We start from the raw sequence: 24043 nt of genomic DNA, 5'->3' as shown, positions 1-24043 counted from the left end.
ACGACACCTGCAACAGAGAACCGGGTCCCACCCTGAGGGCTGCGAACGGCTGCACAGTAAGGACCTACGGCACCCGTACGGCTCCAGCCGTTTCACGTGGGACTTCACACTGGCCGCCTTAGCCCAACTGCTCCTGGGAGTGGATTTTTTGCGAGCTCACAGCCTACTGGTCGACCTGCCAAGGAAGAGACTGGTCCACGCCGAGACCTTTCAAACGTTCTCCCTGGGTGAAGCCCAGTTGCCGGTCCCACACCTAGACTCCATCACGCTGTCCAACAACAACTTCACCAGAGTCCTGGCGGATTTCCCATCGATTCTGGCACTGCAGTTCACGGCAGCCATGTCCAGACACGGCGTACAGCACCACATCCCGACACAAGGACCACCCCTCCACGCCTGTGCTCGAAGGCTTCCCCTGGACAAGCTCTGACTGGCAAAGGAGGAGTTCAAGAGGATGGAGGAATTGGGGATCATACGGCGGTCCAACAGCCCATGGGCTTCCCCCCTGCACATGGTGTCCAAAGCAACAGGGGGCTGGAGACCATGCGGCGACTACCGCAGGCTGAATGAGGCTACAATACCGGACCGCTACCCTGTGCCACACATTCAGGACTTTGCAGCAAACCTGCACGGCGCACGGATTTTCTCCAAGGTAGACCTCGTCCGGGGATACCATCAAATCCCGATGCATCTGGACGACGTCCCCAAAACGGCACTCATCACCCTGTTGGGCCTTTTCAAGTTCCTCCGCGTGCCGTTCGGCCTAAAGAATGCCGCACAGATATTTCAGCGGTTAATGGACGCGGTGGGACGCGACCTGGACTTCGCTTTCATCTATTTGGATGACATTCTCATAGCCAGCAGTAGCCGTCAGGAGCATCTGTCCCACCTCCGTCAACTCTACGCCCGACTGAGTGAATACAGCCTAACAATCAACCTGGCCAAATGCCAGTTTGGGCTCGACACCATCGACTTCCTGGGCCACAGGATTACTAAAGACGGGACAACCCCTCTGCCCGCCAAGATAACGTGGTCCGCCATTTCCCCTGACCCAACACAATCAAAGGCCTGCAGGAATTCATGGGTATAGTGAATTTCTACCACCGCTTCCTCCCTTCAGCAGCCTGAATCATGCACCCCCTGTTCGCCCTGATGTTGGGTAAGGGCAAGGACATTACCTGGGATGAGGAGTCCGCCGCCGCTTTCATTAAAACCAAAGAAGCCTTGGCAAATGCCGCGATGCTAGTGCATCCCAGAACGGACGTCCCTACCGCCCTCACAGTGGACGCATCTAACACGGCAGTCGGTGGAGTGCTGGAACAACTCATCAAGGGTCATTGGCAAACCCCTGGTGTTTTTCAGTAAACATCTACGACCACCCGAGCTCAAATACAGTGCTTTTGACCGGGAACTGTTGGCGCTATACCTGGCAATCCAGCATTTCAGGTACTTCTTAGAAGGTAGGCCCTTCACTGCGTTCACGGACCACACACCTCTTACCTTTGCGTTCACAAAAGCATCCGACCCCTGGTCATCCCGCCAGCAGCGACATCTGTCCTACATCTCCGAATACACGACGGATGTCCGGCATGTCTTGGGAAAGGACAATGTTGTGGCGGATGCTCTCTCCAGACCTAACATCCAAGCCCTGTCCCGGGGGTTGACTATGAAGCACTGGCGGAGCCGCAGCAGGCAGATGAGGAGATCCCTAGTTACAGAATGCAGTCTCCGGTTTGCAGCTCCAGGACCTCCCCGTAGGCCCAGGTGAGAGGACCCTACTCTGTGATGTCACCAACGGCCAACCCCGCCCCGTCGTCCCGGCAGCCTGGCGGCGGCGCGTTTTCAACTCCATTCACAACTTAGCACACCCCTCCATCAGGGCAACCGTCCAGATGGTAGGTAGCCAACAGGTTCGTTTGGCACGGACTCCGCAAGCAGGTCAGTGAATGGGCCAAAATGTGCATGCACTGCCAAACAGCCAAGGTGCAGCGGCACACCAAAGCCCTGCCGCAGCAGTTCCACCCCACCCACCGGTGTTTCGACCACATTCATGTGGATATCATGGGCCCCCTGCCAGTGTCGCAAGGAGCGCGGCACCTCCTGACTATCGTTCACAAGATGGCCAGAGGCGGTCCCGTTCACTGACACCACCTCCAAATCCTGCGCCTGAGCACTGATTGCAACCTGGCTTGCAATCCACTTTTTTTGTTTCATCCATGTCCATCTAAGGGTCTCTTTAATATCCTGAATGTATCTGCCTCCACCACCACCCTCAGAAGTGCCATCCATACACTTACCATGAAACTTGAGTTCATAAAATTTAAGGAAGTACCAAATACTACCTAGAATTGTAGCGACAGTGCTTGTTAATGACACTCAGAATGTAAAATACAAACTTCCTATGCATGTGTAAGTCTTTTGCCCCCTAGAGCTTGTGCCTCCATTCAAGAAGAACGTGGCTGATTTAATCTCGGCCTCAGTTGCATTTTCCATCCTGTTCCCTTTACATCATTAATGTCTAAACTTCTATATTTTATATTATAAATCTGTAGCAGAAGTAGGCCACTTGTACAACAAATTACTCTCACTTAGAAGGACTACTCCACTGTTTCTCTCACATCCTAAGGATAATGCTAGTAGATTAAAGATTTCCTCATCTGGGAATATGTCCTCATCATCAACACTTCCCTTTGTGGGTTTGACTCCTTTCCCTCAGCTTCACTGCCTACACTGCAGCAATCTGGCAAATCAAAGCACTCAGTATCCACATTCAACCCTTTGCTCAGTGAATCTGTTCATTCTTCCCCAGACTGAACTAAAGTGGAAGTGTATGGGGAAATTTATGTAAGAAATTGAGAACAGTGAGCCAATGAAAGGGCAGAGAGATCAGAATTGCTTACTGCAGGGTAGGAAGAGGGAGCCCAGGTGTTCTACACATATGAAGAGCAGGAGGATGACTAGAGTGAGGGTAGGACTGGTCAGGGATAGAAGAGAAATTGTGCCTGGAGTCAGAGGAGGTAGGGGAAGTCCTGAATGAATACTTTGCTTCAGTATTCACCGGTGAGAGGGACCTTGACATTTGTGAGGACAGCGTAAAGCAGGCTGATAGAACTTGACATTAAGAAAGAGCATCTGCAGGAACATTTACCTTGTGGTTCTTGAATTCTGTCCCCTGATTAATGTATGCTAACACACCATATGCTTTCTTAGCCACCCTATTGACCTGTGTGGGATCTATGGAGATGGACCCCAAGATCTCTCTATTTCTCCACACTGCTAAGGATCCTGCCTTTAACCTTTTACTTTGCCTATAAGTTCGACCTTCCAAGGTGTATCACTTCAGTTTTCCAGATTGAACTCCTTCTACTTCTTCTCAGCCCAGCTCTATATCCCATCAATTTCCTGTTGTAAACCTAGACAGCCTTCTGCACTATCCACAATCCACTAATTACTGTGTCATCTATAAACTTACTAACCCACACTTCACCACTTTTCTCATCCAAGTCATAAAGAGGAGGGGTTCCAGGACAAATCACTGCAGAACACTGCTGGCTACTGACCTCCAGATAGAATACACTACATCTACTACTGTAGTGGCAAAACAAAACCGACCAAACCAAAACGATTGCCGCTGCCAGTGACTCTATGGATTTGTTATACTTGCATGACACACCCCCTGCTCCAACAAAGTGATTGTTCCAAAAGTCTTTAAGAAGGGACCAAGACAAAAGAAAGGAAATTATAGCTCAGTTAACCTAACCTCAATGGTTGGGAAAATGTTGGAGTCTGTTATTAAGAATGAGCCTTCGGGGTACTTGGAGACTTATGATAAAATAAGTCAAAGACATTATGGTTTCTGTAAAGGGAAATCTTGCTTGACAAATTTGTATTAGAGTTTTTTGAAGAACAAAGGAGAGGCAGTGGATGTCATTTACTTGGATTTTCAGAAGATGTTTGATAAGGTGCCATACACGAGACTGCTTAACAATGTAAAATCCTCTGGTGTTGCAGGAAAGATACTGACGTGCATAGAGAAATGGCTGACTGGCAGGAGGCAGCATTTGGGAATAAAAGGGTCCTTTTCTGGTTGGTTGCTGGTGACTAGTGGTGTTCCGCAGGGTTCAGACTGCAGCCTTTCACGTTGTTTGTCAATGATTTAGAATTGATGGCTTTGTGGCAAAGTTTGCAGATGATCTGAAGATGGGTGGAGGGGTAGGTAGTGCTGAGGAAGCGAAGTGATTGCAACAGGACAGAGAAATAGGAAGAATAGGGAGAAGGTTTAAACATCAGAGGTGCAGAGGGACTTTGGAGTCCTCATGCAAGACTACCAGAAGGTTAATTTATAGGTTGTCTGTGGTAAAGAAGGCAAATGCAATGTTGGTATTTATTTTGAGGGGAATAGAATATAAAAGCAAAGAGATAATGCTGAGGCTTTATAAGACACTAGTCAGGCCACACTTAGGGTATTGGCAACAGTTTTGGGCCCGTTACGCCTGCGCCCCAACTCTGAGGGGCCAAAGGGTATAAAGTAGCCCCCTCCTTTTTGAGAATCGCAAGATCGCTATTAATTCAGGTCAGGAGACCCAGGAAATGAGAGAGAGACGCAGAATCCACAGGGGGTTTGGAATGTCCTGGCCCCTCAATGATACAAAGCCACGGGAAACGGCCATTGTCTCTTGGAGACGGAATTGTGTATTGAGCACTATGCTATTCATCGATGTCCTCAAGGAATGAACAACGTGGGCTGGTTGAGGGGATGGCATCCTCCCAACCTGATTGACATCTGAGACCCCGTGAGTAAGGATAAAAGAGGGTCTGGGGAACAACCCCTTTCAGACGCACCAGGAGAACGCTAGAAATCCCGTGACAGCGTAAAAGCGACAGCCGGTGGAAAGCCCACGTGTGTCCTTTTCCATTTGCCTCAGAATTGGTGGGACTGACCACGGAAGACGGCTTAGCTAAAAGGGAAAGGACACCGACGACATTTCGAAGGATCGGCATCATAAAAAGGAAAACAGGCAAGTTCTAAACTCCGTCTCTCTCTCCAACCAAAAGCTGCAGCCTAAATGAACTTGAGTGACTTTTATATTTCCATCGGACAATACATTATCCCCTAGACAACGATAGAGCTATTTCTTATTGATTATTATTATACCCGCGCTTTAGATTTAGTATTGACGATGTATATTATCTGTATGTTTGCAGTGATATTATTTTTGTGTATTTTTATCAATAAATACTGTTAAAAATAGTACCATCAGACTTCAACGGACCTCTCTATCTTTGCTGGTAAGTGACCCAGTTACGGGGTACGTAACAACTGGGGTTCTCGTCTCGGGATTTGACCCCAAATTGGGAGGCCAGTGAATCGGGCTTTGTAAGTCCAAACTTGGATCTGGTTACGCGGGTAGCCAGACGGGAAACCAGCAAAGATGGACGTGGGTGAATTTATAGAAAACCCGACTCTGGAGGCGCTAGAGGCGGTCACCAAATCGGACTTGATAAATATGGCGAAGGGGCTAAACCTCGCAGAGGTGAGGTTGTCAGTGAAAAAGCGGGAGGTGCAAAGGGCCATAACTCAGTATTATATTGAGAAGAATGTGTTTGCAGCTGAGGTATTGGAAAATATCCCTGAAAAGGTACCAGCTAGTGGGACAGCTCAGTTAGAGTTGGAGAAATTAAGGTTGGAACATGAAATTAAATTAAAGCAGCTGGAAGCAGCTGAGAAGGACAAAGACAGAGCTGAGAAGGAGAAAGGGCCAACAAACAAAGGGAGCATGCGCTCCAGCTAAAGGAGTTAGAGGTGAAATGGGAGCATGAGCTCCAGCTAAAGGAGTTAGAGATGAAAAAAGAGCAGGACAGAGCTGAGAAGCAAAGAGAGCATGAAATTCAGTTAAAACAGCTGGAGGCAGCTGAAAAGGAAAAGGAGCGAGCCGAGAGGGAAAAGGAGCGAGCTGAGAAGGAGAGAGAGTATGAGGAGGCAGAGAAACAGAGGCAACATGACTTGGATATGGAAAAGTTAAGGCAAGAGCGAAGAGCTCAAGGGTCAGACCGAGAGGAGCGGTTTAATGTTAGTCGGGAGTTGAGGTTAGTACCTCCGTTCAAGGAGACGGATGTTGATAGTTATTTCTTGCTTTTTGAAAAGGTGGCAGTGAATCAGAAGTGGCCCAAAGAGCAGTGGGTGGCGCTGTTACAAAGTGTGTTAAAAGGGAAGGCACAACGAGCACATGCGGCGTTGTCCATGGAGGAGGGAGAAACGGAGAATTATGCCGAAGTAAAGGAGGCCATTCTCCGGACGTACGAATTGGTACCTGAAGCGTATAGACAAAAGTTCAGAAACTTAAAGAAAGGGTGGAATCAGACGTATACCGAGTTTGCCTATGAGAAGGGTGTGCTCTTGGATCGTTGGTGTACAGCAGAAATAGTGGAAGAGGATTTTTGGCATCTCAGGGAGTTAATTCTGATTGAGGAATTTAAAGGTTGTGTTTCAGAGGATATCCGGATGTATTTGAATGAGAAGCCGAATAAGTCCATCTCCGAATTTGCTAGGTTCGCAGATGAATATGCCCTAACCCACAAGACAAAGTTTTCCTCGAATAAAAGTTACCAGAGAGACCGTGGGAACGATAGAGAAAGCCCGCCGGCTGAGGCAGAGGTCCCGCCGGGAGCTAGTGGTAAGATTGGGGAGGAGAGGCAAGACGGCCAGAGATTTCCGGGCTTGACCTGTTTTAATTGTGGAAAGGGGGGACATATTGCATCTAGGTGCTTTGCTCTGAGGAAGGAGACAGGAAAAGGGAAAGCAGCCGTCCCTATAGGATGTGCCGTGGTAATCAGTAAATCGACAAGAGTGCCCCGGGTAGACAGAGTACGAGAAGGGTCTGAGACTTGTATGTCAAATGGAACCGTGTCTGTGAGAGAGGGAGATCCACCAGTTCCCATGCGGCTATGGAGAGACACGGATGCTGAACTGTCATTGATTAGCAGTAAGGTACTGGATTTTGGTCGCAAGACGGGAATGGTAGCTGTGAAAGGAATAGGAAAAGGGACGGAAACGGTGCCCTTGCATAGGATCATTATGAATTGTGAGCTAGTATCTGGACCAGTTGAAATGGGGTTGCAATCAGAATTCCCAAGAACTGACGTGGACGTCCTTCTGGGTAATGATTTAGCCGGTGGTAAGGTTTGGTCAGCAATGAAGCTGACGAGACCGCCGGTGGAGGTCCTGCCCCTAGATTCCAAGATCTATCCCGCATGCGCGATCACTCGCAGCATGTCGAGAAAGGCAGCTGAGAACGAGAGCAGTTTAAATCCGGCCAGTATCGATTTGGCCGAGACGTTTTTACCGACTCTGTACCACGAGGTTTTAGAGGGTGGTAAAACGAAGAGTAGTAAAGTGAAAGAGAGTAAGGGAGAGGAGGTAGACCTTCCCTTAGTGAGGAGAAAAGTTCTGGAGGCTTGAAATAAAGATGAGAAACAGATAAAGCTGTTAAAAGGTCCAGGTTTGGACATGGATGATCTGTCTGGTTTGGCAGAACTGTTTGAAGAAGTTGAAAATTCTAAAGGTGTTCCCGATAATGAAATGAGGGCAGTCCTAGATGAAAAGGGTGCCCTTACCTTGAAGAAGTCTGCTGGGTTGGCAGATGAGGTTGTTTCAGCCCGCGGGGTTGAGTTTACTCCGGAAGGGAGTTGCCTAGAGAGTAGCTGGGAGAATCAGGGGAATTTAGAATTTGAACAGGGTACGGGTATTGAAAGCCTGGAAGAGGCAAATGTCCAGTTTGAGTGTGTCCAAGAGGTGGATGCACGTGGTACTGAACCTAGTAATGGAGCTCAGAAAAAGTCTGAGGTATTTGATTCAGTTGAAAAGGAATGCCATCCTTGTGGGTCAGATGGACTTGGTTCAGTGAAGAAAGGGTTAACCTTGGTAATAGTGGGAAGTGAGAGTTCCCAGGTGTTTGTGCTCGAAGGTGGTGAGGTGAATATTATTATTGAAGGAAAAGGGAAAAGTGTTGTTTCCAAATCGAATGAAGAAAATTTAAAGTCTGAATTGATGTCAAACGCAGCAACCAGGCTACCGAGACAATGGCTTGGTACCGCGGTGCCTGTGACTCAATTACAGATTGAGTTGGAAGGTAAAGGGGCCCCACACGCTATTGTTATTCCAGAGTGTGGCGTGACACCGCAGAATTCGAAATGCTGTTTGAACAAAGAGGGATCGCTGGCATTGAGACCTAATCGCCTGAAGGGTCCTGAAGAGAAAACTAGCACCTTGCATAAAATTAAAGAATTGTGTGGAAATTCGGAAAATGGTCTAAGTTTGGAACACATTGTTGAGAAAATAACTCCTATGAAAGGAGCGGGTGAAAGCCTATTTTGCCAGGGTGCACCAGCTCCCCACGTGGGAATTAACCGGAAAAGAGGCGAGGGTTAATGGGGACGCCATTTTTAAATAGCAGAAGCCGGTTTTAAGGGATTTCGACAAAGCATGTGAATAATAAAGATAGCCCCCATGGAAGCCTGCCTGTTAAGTTTGAAAGTAACATAAAGATTAGTATTTGCATGAACTTTTGTAGTATACCCATAAGCTAAGATCACAACTCTTTAGTTTTTGTTTAGTAGAGAAAAATAAGAACTAAAAATAAGTGGTTATTAAATTGGAGTCTGATGCTACAAGACTTTAGTAAGGTACAAGATGTTAAGATATTAAAGGAAGTGACAATGTAGTCGGTAACTATCTAGATGCTGAATTGAATGTATAACTGTATTACTCGGTAGAAAAAAAAACTTTTGTATTGTGTTAGATTCTAAAATCCTGTAAGACTCTGTATTACTTCGTTTTCACCGATGGTAAAAACGCGTTGAAGAAAGGGGGTGTTACGCCTGAGCCCCAACTCTGAGGGGCCGAAGGGTATAAAGTAGCCCCCTCCTTTTTGAGAATCGCAAGATCGCTATTAATTCAGGTCAGGAGACCCAGGAAATGAGAGAGAGATACAGAATCCACAGGGGGTTTGGAATGTCCTGGCCCCTCAATGATACAAAGCCACGGGAAACGGCCATTGTCTCTTGGAGACGGAATTGTGTATTGAGCACTATGCTATTCATCGATGTCCTCAAGGAATGAACAACGTGGGCTGGTTGAGGGGATGGCATCCTCCCAACCTGATTGACATCTGAGACCCCGTGAGTAAGGATAAAAGAGGGTCTGGGGAACAACCCCTTTCAGACGCACCAGGAGAACGCTAGAAATCCCGTGACAGCGTAAAAGCGACAGCCAGTGGAAAGCCCACGTGTGTCCTTTTCCATTTGCCTCAGAATTGGTGGGACTGACCACGGAAGACGGCTTAGCTAAAAGGGAAAGGACACCGACGACATTTCGAAGGATCGGCATCATAAAAAGGAAAACGGGCAAGTTCTGAACTCCGTCTCTCTCTCCATCCAAAAGCTGCAGCCTAAATGAACTTGAGTGACTTTTATATTTCCATCGGACAATACATTATCCCCTATACAACGATAGAGCTATTTCTTATTGATTATTATTATACCCGCGCTTTAGATTTAGTATTGACGATGTATATTATCTGTATGTTTGCATTGATATTATTTTTGTATATTTTTATCAATAAATACTGTTTAAAAATAGTACCATCAGACTTCAACGGACCTCTCTATCTTTGCTGGTAAGTGACCCAGTTACAGGGTACGTAACAGGCCCCATATCTCAGAAAGGATGTGTTGTCATTGGAAAAAGTCCAGAGGGGGTTCACGAGGATGATTCTGGGATTGGAGAGGTTAACATATGAGGAGTATTTGGCAGCTTTGGGCCTGTACTCACTAGAATTTAGAAGGATGTGGGGGGATTTCATTGAAACTTACTGAATGTTGTAAGGACTAGATAGGTTGGATGTGGAGAAAATGTTTCCTCTGGTGGAGGTATCCAGAACTAGAGGGCACAGCCTCAAAATTGAGGGGCGATCATTCAGATCAGAGGTAAGGAGGAATTTTTTAATCAGAAGAGTGAATCTGTGGAATGCTCTGCCACAGATTGTGGTGGAGGCCAAGTCCATGGGTGTATTTAAGATGGAAGCTGATTGTTTCCTGATCGGTCAAGACATCAAAGGATATGGTGAGAAGGCAGGTGTAGGGGGCTGAGTGGGATCTGGGATCAGCCATGATGGAATGGCGGAGCAGACTCGATGGAATGAATGGCCTAATTATGCTTTTATGACTTAGGGTCTTATGGTCGAAGTCAAATCCTATATTAGCAATTGGCAAGCATACAATCTTGAAGCGATGAAACTTAAGCATATTCAAGTGTAAGCTGAGTGTAATTGAGTATTATTGAGCAGTCAGAAAAAGATACAACGTTTGCTGGTCATGTCATAAGCGGACGTGAGAATGGACCCAAATGCAGGACGCAGGCACTGAAGTACTGGGGGCAGGACGGGACAAGCTAAAGGATAGGACAAGGGGTGGATGACCGTGGAGTTCAGAGAGGTCTTGGGGTCCAAGGTGGCCTTGAGGCTTGACTGGGTTCTTGGGACTAGGAATGCTGGGAGGATAGCCCCCTGAGTGGGCCGCAGAACTCCTGGGCAGGGCCCGGATCACCCAGGCAGGACACGGGCCTGGGCAGGTCGCGGGGCACAACCCATCGGAGGCAAGGGATAGGAAGGGGCAGAGCCCTCCACCAGGCAACGGCAATCTAGCCTAGCTTACCCAATGGAGGCAAGGGATAGGAAGGGAGCTCGGTCCAGGGTGACTTCAAAACTCACTGCGGCTGGAAGACTCTGGCAGGCTGCGGAGCAGCCCAGTCCATAACTCACTCACAGAACTGGTCGTTAACAGTGGCACTCCAAGCCAGGACGGACAGGACGACCCCCCCAACTATACTCAATCCCAGAGCCCCTTATATTCACAGCCAACCGATAGGCATCAGGTGTGCCTCCTTGAGCCCAACCAAGCTAAGATGATCCTCAGGTGTGACTATTTGAGTTCAAGGTGAAATGAGGGGCGGTCGAAGGACCCGGAGTCCGCGGACCAGATCAAGAACCGGGACGTGGACTTTAGACCCGATCGTAACAGGTCAAAAGCTACAAACTTCAACCAAATAAGCAAAAATATGTACCTTATTCCCTTTGCTTTTACCAACACAAAACTGAAGACCCATGAGCTGTCAACTCTGGCTGAGTGTAGTCTTTTCCACCACTGTGGTGTCCTTTCAATGGTCCATTAACACTGCGAATCACTTGCAATGACTCCAAAGCCTTAGGCACATTTACCCCTATCAGCTCAATTTCAGAGTCAATTTCTGGCAAGTGAATATCCTTTAGGTTATCAATTCATGAAGATCTCTCAGAGGTGAGGAATATTCCCTTTGTACACGGGCATACTTTCTTGTGTATAGATGTTAGGCAGTTCACAATAGCTTTCACTATCTTAGCCAGCCATTTCCAATTCTGGAATGATGTAGCTATGCACAATCTTCTCTTGACCATTGTGCATAAGAGAATGCATGTTCCTTTTCCTGTCAGGTTGAACTTGTTCATGAGGTTCACTGTACCTCCTTGACTGAAGGAAAACATAAGTAACCACTGTTGTATTACTTTTCCTCAGTTTCTCCTGAACTGGAGTTAATCGAAAGTTTACAATTACGATCACTGTCCCCGTAAGGCCATTAGATACCGGGGTGGCACTCACTGTTGTGTTTGCTTCATTCACATCTGGCTTCTAATCTGCACCCTTTTCATCATTTCCTGGCTCAGTTGTAGCTTCACTTTCCACAGCAGCCACAGTAGTGGCAAAGCTGCTTCCTTTAGCTTGAGTTTGGATCCAGTTTTGTTCACACCTTTACTTACTGCTGGCGATGTAACATTGTACTTTTTTTCCCAAACACTGTTGTTAGTAATATTCATTTGTCTTTCAATAAAATCAACAATGTCAGTGAAAGTAACCTTACAGTTGTGTCTTTCCTGCAGTTTTTAGACCACTGATCTCCATTTTTCCCAAAGTTATTGGGATAAATATTTGGGGTGGGTTGGGGTTATATGGGAGGCAGGGTTTAAGGATCGGCACAACATTTTGGGCCAAAGGGCCTGTACTATAATTTATTTATGGCAATCCTCATATTAGCAGACATGTCCAACTCATGCATGTCCTACTCGTCTTCCATGGCATTGAAGCAGCCTCTAAGAAAAGAGACTATAATCTTGAAGAGCTTTCATATTTTCTGTTTTGATATGTAAGTAAGAAAGACCTTTTTCCATGTAGGCTGCAGCAATTTTTGTGCTGTTCACCAAAATGTCCCTGAAGTAAAACTTGCGCCTTTAGATATTCTTGCTCTGGGCTGACCCACTGGCAACTTTTGACAAGCTCTGTAGGGTAACTTCCAGTGAACTGTTAGAGAAATAGAGACAGTTACCATAGTTATCAGTCTTTCCTTCATTGTTATTCTTGAAAGCCCGCATGAATGATATGCAATGGATTGCCTTTGAAGATTTGAGTCTCTCTTTTCAGCAGAAATGCAATGCATTGTTGTTGCATCACTATCCTGTTTATTTCCTTTTGTGTCCTTGTGACCTTTATTGCAGCATTTAGATTTCTATCATCATACTGTAAATCAATGTTCTCAGAAGCATCTTGTGCTATTGGATATGACATAGGTTCAGAGTACCTCCTCAGTGAACATGCTGAACTACTTCTTGGGATTCACACTTGTGGCTCATGGACATTTGTTCCTCAAATGTACCCACATTGACATTGAGTATACTGGATTTTCTCTGTTCCATGTCAACATTGCAACTCTCATTGTAGAACTACTCTGCTGGACTACATAAAACATAGAAAACCTACAGCACAATACAGGCCCTTTGCCCCACAAAGCTGTACTGAACATGTCCTTACATTAGAAATTACCTAGAGTTACCCATAGCCCTTTGCTTTACTAAGCTCAATGTACCTACCCAGGAGACTCTTAAAAGACCCTATTGTTTCTGCCTCCACCACTGTCACCAGCAGCCCATTCCACGCTCTCAACACTCTCTGCGTAAAAAAAAAAAAACACTTGCCCTTGACACCTCCTCTATACCTACTTCCAAGCACTTTAAAACTGTGCCCTCATGCTAGCCATTTCAGCTCTGAGGAAAAGGCCTCAGACTATCCACATGATCAATGCCTCTCATCATCTTGTACACCTCTATCAGGTCACCTCTCATCCTCTGTCGTTCCAAGGAGAAAAGGCCGAGTTCACTCAACCTATTCTCATAAAGCATGCTCCCCAATCTAGGCAACAAACTTGTAACAACAACACACACAAAATGCTGGTGGATACAGCAGGCTAGGCAGCATCTATAGGGAGAAGCGCTGTCGACGTTTCGGGCCGAGACCCTTCGTCAGGACTCGATTTGAATGAATTTTTTGAAGAGACACTGAAGTATGATAGCAGGACAGTAGATGTGACTTTAGTAAACTTTTATTACAACATGGACTTTAGTAAAACATTTGACATGGTCCCACACAGAGACTGGTTCAAAAGGTTCAAAAGGGATGTAGAGCAAACTGGACACAAAATTAACTTGGCAATTAAAGAAAGAGGGTAATGGTAGAAGGTTGCGTTAGCATTTGGACATCTGTGCTCAGTGCAGTTCCACAAGGACGCTTGTTGCTTGTAATATACATGAATAATATAGAATTGGGTGTGGAAGGGAAGAAAATTAAGTGTAGATAACCCAAAGATTAGCAGAGTTATTGACAGTGTGGAAAGAGAGATTTATTTTATTTATTTTTTTGTTTAGTGGTACATTGCAGAGCAGGCCCTTCTGGACCTTCAAGCCCCACTGGCTCAGCAACCCTGACAAACCTTAACCTAATCGTGGGACAATTTGCAATGACTAATAAACCTATCGGTATGTCTTTGGACTCTGGGAGGAAACTGGAGGAGCTGGAGAAAACCCATGCATTCCCCGGGGAGAATCTATGGTGACTCCTTACAGAATGGCACCAGAATTGAACTCAGAACTCTGGAACGCCTTGAGCTGTAACAGCTTTGCACTAACCGCTACGCTACTGTGGTGCTGTGGCGTGGTGTTGTGTGAATATTTTGGTGGAATGGGCTGGAAAATACAAATGGAGTTGAAACAAACAAATATGAGGTGATGTGTTTTGGGAGCACCATGAGTCCAGGACACAGACCATGTAATGTCTTGGGAAGTATTGAGGAACTGAGGGACCTCAGAATATAAGTACTGTACATACAATTGATGCTTAAAGGTGGCAACATAGGAGATTGAAGAGGGGTGATAATGATTGTTAAATTTCTGGATATGAAGGGAATTGAAGGACGTAGGAATGGTGTGGGATAATGAAGCTAAGGTCAGCCTGAATCTTTATGAATGGCAGTGAGGTCTCAAAGGCCAACTGGCTACATTCTTTTTCAGTTTTTGTTCTGAGTGTTTGGAAACAGCTTGAGAAAACCTCCATTTTTACTTGATGTTATGTACCAGTATTGTGTAAGTCTTTAAGTTATCACTTCCACGGAGAGCAATATGAGTATGTTGAGCACTCCCGACACTTGAAGTCTTTAGCACTTTAGCTTTGGTCATTTTGGCTGTAATTTCTTCCTGCTTTACTTGTGTTGACTTCCAAGTGTGCAAACTAGACAAAGCAACAGCAAATTCAGTTCAACTTTTCATCAGGGCTGAGGGTAGAACACCTCAGGCAAACACCACTAAAAGACCCAGATTGAACCGGCAGTGCTAACCATTCAAAACTGTTTCAAACCCAAGTACACAGCATGAACCAACAAAAGGTCATAACTTGCTGCGAGTTGTTCCAGGCTGCAGTGCTTCTAATTTCACCAGCACGTCTAAATGCTAATGTTTGTTTGGTATAACTGTCAAAAGTTTTGCTGACAGAATTGTAGCCAGCAAAACCAAACCAGAACAATTGCTGCTGGTCCCAGGTTGCAAACTGCAATGAAATAAGAATATGTAACTTATCCCCTTCACTTTTACCATGCCCCCACTCGTGACTACCGTGCATTCCGGGGCATAAGCCGACCTGGAGTATAAGCCGACCACCTATTTTCAAAGTTAAAAAAGTGACTTTTTCATGTTACCTTTGTATAAGCAGACCCCTTTTGTAGAGCTTTTTGATTTAACCAGAAGCGATCTCAAGATCTCACATGCCGGTACTCAGCTTTGCTGAATCCGGAACCTGGAAATTTTGTGAACCAGTACCTGTTAAGAAAATAGGCCTATACATTGTAGAGTGTTATAGGCAAATTCTTAATTCTTAATTCTTAATAAATTCTTAATAAATCAAGGAGAGAATTTTTGGATTAGGTTTCTAATGGAAAACAATCCTCTGAAATGTAACCCCCATGAAATCATTTAGCGCCCATCGTAATCTCGTTAAAACTTAACACGGGGTGGCGGGATCAGTACGTGTACTCAGTATTCAGTTTGCAACCACCATGTATAAAAGATTAAAACAAATGCGATATGATGCTGGCTTCAAGATGAAGGTTGTTGATTTTGCTAAAGGAACGAATAATTCTGCAGCTGCTAAGAAGTTTAGTGTTAACGAGAGAGAGTGAGAGAGTGGAGAAAGGCAGAGGACACGCTGAGGGAAATGCCAAAGACGAAATGTGCAAACTGCGGGAAAACATGCCAGTGGCCAGAACTGGAAGTAAAGGTTTTAGAGTGGGTGAATCACCAGCGATCGTCTGGATACATTGTTACCAGAGAAATGATTCGAGTTCAAGCGTTGAAATGGGCCGAAAAACAGCGAAAATTTCAAAGCTACGCAAAGTTGGTGCACCCAATTTATGAATAGACGTGATCTTGTGTTGAGACAAAAAACAAAGCTTGCTCAGAAAATTCCCGCGGGGTGTTGTTTACATTCAAGAACGCTGCTGGATGGATGAAGCTGGTTGCTTGAAGTGGGTTAAAGAAGTGTGGCGTTGATGTCCCAAAGGTGTCAGGAAAGAAAAGTCGCTACTTGTCTGGGATATGTTCAAAGCGCACTTGTCAAGTGAGACAAAAGCAGCATTGAAAGCTGAAAATACGGACATTGCAGTTATCCCCGGTGGTTTGATGTCCGTGCTTCAGCCACTTGATCTGAGTTTAAACAAACCAAAGTTTCATGCGTTGACAGTGGAACCAATTTGACTGAAAACAGCCAATCAATATGACCTGTCTTCCATGTATTCGTTTTTCCAAAGTTGGCACCCTCTGTATAAGCCAACCCCCTAATTTTAGGACCAAAATTTAAGCCGAGAATTTGGCCATGTATGCCAGAATTTATGGTAGTTATAATAAATACATAACACAGTATACTGTGCAGATAGGGAACAGATGCATGGCTCCTACAACAACCACCCTCCACTTTCTGTGGGCAAACCAATTCTAAATACAGGTGGCCAAGTTTCTCTGGATGCCATGCCTCTTGACTTTATGAGACTACTATGGGGAACCTTGTCAAACACCTTACTAAAACTCACATACACCATATCCACTGCTGTACCTTCAGTGTGCTTTACCACATCCTCAAAGAATTCAGTCAGGCTCATGAGGCATGACACTGCCCATTATAAAGCCATGCTGACTATCCCAATGCCTCTTCAAATGCTCAAATACTATCTCTAAGAATCCTCTCCATTACTTTGCCCACTACTCCCAAAAGATCCACTAGTACATAATTCCCAAGATTATCCCTATTACCTTTGAATAATACTTGCACCCCTCCTATCTTCTGATACTTCTCCTGTGGCTAGTGAAAACGCAAAGATAATCCGCAAAGGCATGGCCATCTCTTCCCTTGCTTCCTGTAGTAACCTAGGGGATTTAGTTTAGACTTTAGACCTAATATTTTTCAAAAGATCTAGTATATCCTATTTTATCATGTCAGTATGTTCCAGCATATTAGCCTGTTCTGTGGTGCCCACATTGTCTCACGTGAATATTGAAGCAAAATATTTATTAAGGTATCCTTCTGGCTCCAGGCACATGTTTCTTCTTTTATTCTTTATCAGTCCTAACCTCACTCTAGTCATCCTCTTGTCCTTCATGTATGTGTAGAATGCTTTGGGGGTTTCCTTAATCCTACTCACCAAAGCCTTCTCATGTCCCTTTCCAGTTCTTCTAAATTTGTTCTTCAGCTCCTTCTTGGCTACCTTGTAATTCTCTAGAGCCCTGTCTGACCCTTACTTCCTAAATCTTAAATAAGCTTCTTCCTCTTAACAAAATGTTCCACATCCACTTTGTCACACACAGTTCCTTCAACCTACCATCCTTTCCCTGCCTCAATGGGACAAGCCTATCTAGAACCCATTCAAGTATTTCCTAAATAACCTCCACATTTCCATTGTGCATTTTCCTGAGTACATCGATTTCCAATCTTTGCATGCAGTTTTTTAAAAAATACTTGGCCTTGATCTCCATCAGTTTCATTGTAAAATCACCATTCAGCAACTGCTGAGCAGTACCATGAGATGACTAGGCTTTTTTCCTTGGTCTTTCATAACAAGCATTCCTCCTTAATGTTCATGCATTAATAACTTAGCAACAGGAAGCATTCACATCCAGTATATTTGTTCTTATAATGTGCATGTGGAGCATCTGAATACATTGTATTTATTCTCAATTATGTTATACTCCTTTTTTACATTTATGCAACATCTCATGACCTCGAGACATCGCAAAGCATATGACCAAGGCGTACATTTTGAATTATAGGTATTATTGTGTATTCTCAAAAGGATTTATCATTTTGCATTTTGAACATTTTACAGAATGACTTTTCCTGAAATATTGATAGAAACAGAAATTTGAACTCTGAAAAAGAAAATATTAATAAAATTGCTCAACAATTAAATGTGTAATCATGTACTGAATGAATTGTCCTTGGACAATTGATGTGTATGGATGTTTCTGAACTTGAGTGTACTATTGCAAGTTGACTGCTTTATTTTCATTTTGACAAATTTCTAGGACATAAAATATAATGGATAATAAACATGATAAAATAGTTTATAGAATTGACACAAATTTTACCAAGAGTTAAGGCATGGAGTCTAGAAATGAAATGAAATTTTGTTTTATTTTGAATCTTGTCCCAGCTGGACCAACAGGTTGAAAGCCCTGGTGATTCAAGACAACGTCATATGGAGTTCACCTTTGATTACTGTTACTGGTCAGTGGATTCTGACTCTGCTAATTTTGCACCTCAGGAACTGGTGAGTTTCATGAACATTTATCCAGTTTTGTTAGGAGGTAACAATTGTAATCATTTTCTTAAGAGTTCTCATTTGTACCTGCTTATTATGCTTCAATTATTTTAATCCATGTCTACCTTGTCAGAATCTAATCATTGACTTGATGGTACAAAGCAGGAAGGCTATTTTTTGGACTAGAGCTAGAGTTTCCAACCTATGGTCCATGAACCCCTCAAGTTAATGGCCGGGGTCCATGGCATAAGTAAGGATGGAAACCTCTGCCTAGAGGCCTGTAACTATTGGTGTGCTATATTTTTTGCTGTCGGGCCTGTTTGTCATCTGTATCAACAAATTTGATGAGATTGTACTAGGCTTGGATAGTGATCAAACCATTACAGGGAATCTTGATCAGCTGAGTCAGTGAGCCAAGGAATGGCAAATTGATAAGTTCAAGGTTTTATATTTTGCAAAGTCGAATTGTTAGATATTTTACAGTGAATAAGTGGAAAAGTTGAGAGGTCATGGTGCAGTTGTACAGGATGCTGTTGAGGCTGCACTTGTATTGTGTTCAGTTTCGGTCCCCTGTTATAGGAAGGATGAGATTAAACTGTGTAGAAAAAATTTACAAGGACATTGCGAGGACTTGAGGGACTGAGTCATTGTGAGAGATTGGACAAGCTTGGACTTAATTCCTTGGAGTGTAGGAAATTGAGAGTGATCTTAGAGAGGTGCATAAAACCATGAGGGGCACAGAGGTGAACTTGCAGTCTTTTTCCAAGGGTTGGGAAATCAAGAACTAGAAATTGTAGGTTTAAGGTGAGATGAGAAAGATATATTCAGAACTTGAGGGGCAATCTTGTTTACGTAAAGGATTTTTTTACATATGGAATAAGCTGCCGGAGGAAATGACCTAAAGCAAGTGCAATAAGACTTTAAACATGGAAACACAGAAAAACTCAGCCTTTCAGCCCACACTGCTGTGCCGAACACCCTATTCCAAGCACTCACCATTCTCTGCGTTTTAAAAAAAACTTACCCCTGACATCTCCTCTGTATCTACTTCCAAGCACCTTAAAGCTGTGCCCTCTTGTGATAGCCATTTCAGCCCTGGGAAAAGGCCTCTGACTATCCACATGATCAATGCCTCTCATCATCTTATACACCTCTATCAGGTCACCTCTCATCCTCCGTTCCTCCAAGGAGAAAAGGCCAAGTTCACTCAACCTATTCTCATAAAGCATGCTCCCCAATCCAGGCAACATCCTTGTAAATCTCCTGCACTCTTTCCACATCCTTCCTGTAGTGAGGTGACCAGAACTGAGCACAGTACTCCAAGTGGAGTCTGACCAGGGTCCTATTTAGCTGCAACATTACCTCTCAGCTCCTAAACTCAACCCCACGATTGATTAAGGCCAATGCATCGTATGCTTTCTTAACCACAGAGTCAACCTGCGCAGCAGCCTTGAGTGTTGTATGGACTCCGACTCCAAGATTCCTCTGATCCTCCACACTGCCAAGAGTCTTACCATTAATATTATATTCTACCATCATATTTGACCTACCAAAATGAACCACCTCACACTTAGCTAGGGTGAACTCCATCTACTACTTCTCAGCCCAGTTTTGCAACCTATCAATGCCCAGCTGTAACCTCTGACAGCCCTCCACACTGTCCACAACATCCCCAACCTTTGGGTCATCAGCAAATTTGCTAACCCATCCCTCCACTTCTTCATCCAGATCATTTATAAAAATCACAAAATGAAGGGGTCCCAGAACAATCCCTGAGGCACACCACTGGTGACTGACCTCCATGCAGAATATTACCCCTCTACAACCACTCTTTGCCTTCTGTGGGCAAGCCAATTCTGGATCCACAAAGGATTCCATGTTTTCTTACTTGCTCAATAAGCCTTGCCTGGGGTACCTTATCAAATGCCTTGCTGAAATCCGTATACACTACATCTATTGCTTTACCTTCATCAACGTGTTTAGTCACATCCTTAAAAAATTCAATCATGCTCGTAAAGCACAACCTGCCTTTGACAAAGCCGTGATGATGATTCCTAAGCTTATTATACCTCTCCAAATGTTCATAAATCCTGCCTCTCAGGATCTTTTTCATCAACTTACCAACCACTGAAATAAGACTCACTGGTCTATAATTTCTTGAGCTATCTCTACGCCCTTTCTTGAATAAGAGAACAACATCTGCAACCTCCAATCCTCTGGGACTCCTCCCATCCCCACTGATGATGCAAAGGTCATTGTCAGAGGCTCAGCAATCTCCTCCCTCGCCTCCCACAGTAGCCTGAGGTACACCTCATCCAGTCCTGGAGACTTATCCCACTTTATGCCTTCCAAAAGCTCCAGCACATCCTCTTCCTTAATGTCTGTATGCTCAAGCTTTTCAATCCACTGTAAATCATCCCTACAATTGCCAAAGTCCTATTCTGTAATAAATACAGAAGCAAAGTAATCATTAAGTGCCTCTAGTTCCATACACACTTTTTCACTGTGTTACGTAACCCCGTAACCAGGTAACTTACCAGCAAAGATAGATGGATCAGCTGAGTCGGATGCTACTATTTTAAATAAACATTAACATATATATATAACATATAACAATCACAGCACGGAAACAGGCCATTCCGGCCCTCCTAGTCCGTGCCGAACTCTTAATCTCACCTAGTCCCACCTACCCGCACTCAGCCCATAACCCTCCACTCCTTTCCTATCCATATACCTATCCAATTTTACCTTAAATGACACAACTGAACTGGCCTCTACTACTTCTACAGGAAGCTCATTCCACACAGCTATCACTCTCTGAGTAAAGAAATACCCCCTCGTGTTTCCCTTAAACTTTTGCCCCCTAACTCTCAAATCATGTCCTCTCGTTTGAATCTCCCCTACTCTCAATGGAAACAGCCTATTCACGTCAACTCTATCTATCCCTCTCAACATTTTAAATACCTCGATCAAATCCCCCCTCAACCTTCTACGCTCCAATGAATAGAGACCTAACTTGTTCAACCTTTCTCTGTAACTTAAGTGCTGAAACCCAGGTAACATCCTAGTAAATCGTCTCTGCACTCTCTCTAATTTATTGATATCTTTCCTATAATTCGGTGACCAGAACTGTACACAATATTCCAAATTTGGCCTTACCAATGCCTTGTACAATTTTAACATTACATCCCAACTTCTGTACTCAATGCTCTGATTTATAAAGGCCAGCGTTCCAAAAGCCTTCTTCACCACCCTATCTACATGAGACTCCACCTTCAGGGAACTATGCACTGTTATTCCTAGATCTCTCTGTTCCACTGCATTCCTCAATGCCCTACCATTTACCCTGTATGTTCTATTTGGATTATTCCTGCCAAAATGTAGAACCTCACACTTCTCAGCATTAAACTCCATCTGCCAACGTTCAGCCCATTCTTCTAACCGGCATAAATCTCCCTGCAAGCTTTGAAAACCCACCTCATTATCCACAACACCTCCTACCTTAGTATCATCAGCATACTTACTAATCCAATTTACCACCCCATCATCCAGATCATTTATGTATATTACAAACAACATTGGGCCCAAAACAGATCCCTGAGGCACCCCGCTAGTCACCGGCCTCCATCCCGATAAACAATTATCCACCACTACTCTCTGGCATCTCCCATCTAGCCACTGTTGAATCCATTTTATTACTCCAGCATTAATACCTAATGACTGAACCTTCTTAACTAACCAAACGTTTTATTCAAAAAGGGCACAAACGTATGGTTAATGCAAAACATTCAGATCATATACATCGTCAAAACTCAATCTAAAACACCGGTGTAACCATAATCAATCAGAAATAAGCTCTACAGTTGTCTAGGGGTAATACTGAGTCCAATTGAAATATAAAGAGTCACTCAGAAGTTTGCAGGCTTTTCCCTTTTGGGAACCGCTGGGGTTTTCACGTTGTAGAGAGAGAGCGATGATTTAGAAAAGATAAACACTTGCCCGTCGTCTTGGCAGAGCAAATCCTTGGAATCAGGGGAGCAGACTTCCCCGTTGTTAGTTAAAAGCAGTCTTTCGTTGGTTCTAGCCACAGATTCGAAATTCGGAATCTAACGCACGTGGCTTCCTTCAAAATGCCTTCCCGCTCCCACGGGAATCGATATCGTGCTTCCTTGGTGTCTCCTGGGTGCGTCTGAGGGTTCCCCCCCCTCAGACCCTCCTTTATACTTCTTCACGGGATCGCAGGTGTCAATCAAGTTGCAGGTAATGCGATCTCTCTCTCAACCAGCCCACTTTGCCCGAGGGCTTTTCACGTGGTCTCCATGAGACAATAGTCAATGTCACCTTTATTCTGCTTCTTGGGAGAACGTGGTCTCTCTCTCTCTCTCCCATTTTCCTGTGTCTATTCAGCACGTCTCTTCCTCTTTTGGGTCAGCTGACCCCCTCTTGACTAGGGTTCTTGAGATTCTCACAAAGGAGGGGGCCGACGGCATAACAACTGTCACACTTCATTGGTCCTATTATCTCACGTTTTATCTTCTTGCTCTTCACATACTTGTAGAATGCCTTGGGGGTTTTCTTTAATCCTGCTTGCCAAGGCCTTCTCATGCCCCCTTCTGGCTCTCCTAATTTCATTCTTAAACTCCTTCTTGCTAGCCTTATAATCTTCTAGATATCTATCATTACGTAGTTTTTGAACCTTTCAATAGCTTTTCTTTTCTTTTTGACTTGATTTTCAACAGCCTTTGTACACCATTGTTCCTGTACTCTACCATCCTTTCCCTGTCTCATTGGAATGTACCTATGCAGAAGAAACGCAAATATCCCCTAAACATTTGCCCCATTTCTACCGTACATTTCCCTGAGAACATCTGTTCCCAATTTATGCTTCCAAGTTCCTGCCTGATAGCTTCATATTTCCTCTTACTCCAATTAATACTTTCCTAACTTGTCTGTTCCTATCCCTCTCCAATGTTATGGTAAAGGAGATAGAGTAGAAACATAGAAAATAGGTGCAGGAGTAGGTCATTCGGCCCTTCGAGCCTGCACCGCCATTCAGTATGATCATGGCTGATCATCCAACTCAGAACCCTGTACCTGCTTTCTCTCCATACATCCTGATCCCTTTAGCCACAAGGGCCATATCTAACTTCCTCTTAAATATAGCCAATGAACTGGCCTCAACTGTTTCCTGTGGCAGAGAATTCCACAGATTCACCACTCTCTGTCTGAAGAAGTTTTTCCTCATCTCGGTCCTAAAAGGCTTCCCCTTTATCCTTAAACTGTGACCCCTCGTTCTGGACTTCCCCAACATCAAAAACAATCTTCCTGCATCTAGCCTGTCCAATCCCTTTAGAATTTTATACGTTTCAATAAAATCCCCTCTCAATCTTCTAAATTCCAGTGAGTATAAGCCTAGTCGATCCAGTCTTTCTTCATATGAAAGTCCTGCCATCCCAGAAATCAATCTGGTGAACCTTCTTTGTACTCCCTCTATGGCAAGAATGTCTTTCCTCAGATTAGGGGACCAAAACTGCACACAATACTCTAGGTGTGGTCTCACCAAGGCCTTGTACAACTGCAGTAGAACCTCCCTGCTCCTGTACTCAAATCCTTTTGCTATGAATGCCAACATACCATTTGCCTTTTTCACCCCCTGCTGTACCTGCATGCCCACCTTCAATGACTGGTGTACAATGACACCCAGGTCTCGTTGCACCTCCCCTTTTCCTGATCGGCCACCATTCAGATAATAATCTGTTTTCCTGTTCTTGCAACCAAAGTGGATAACCTCACATTTATCCACATTAAATTGCATCTGCCATGAAT

General features: G+C 44.4%; 1 protein-coding gene across 1 annotated transcript in view; it reads left to right on the top strand.

The window, feature by feature from the left end:
* The window catches only part of stard9 (StAR-related lipid transfer (START) domain containing 9), a 438377-nt gene that overhangs the window by 40252 nt on the left and 374082 nt on the right, over positions 1-24043 (top strand). The window contains exon 3 of the mRNA XM_073040494.1: positions 18110-18226. Within this exon, the coding sequence (XP_072896595.1) occupies positions 18110-18226 (117 nt within the window). The remainder of the gene's footprint in view (positions 1-18109; positions 18227-24043) is intronic.

The sequence above is a fragment of the Hemitrygon akajei genome, chromosome 3 (genome assembly GCF_048418815.1).
Source record: "Hemitrygon akajei chromosome 3, sHemAka1.3, whole genome shotgun sequence".
Taxonomy (NCBI): domain Eukaryota; kingdom Metazoa; phylum Chordata; class Chondrichthyes; order Myliobatiformes; family Dasyatidae; genus Hemitrygon; species Hemitrygon akajei.
The sequence above is the reverse complement of the archived record's forward strand: the minus strand, read 5'-3'. Positions and strand labels throughout refer to the sequence as shown.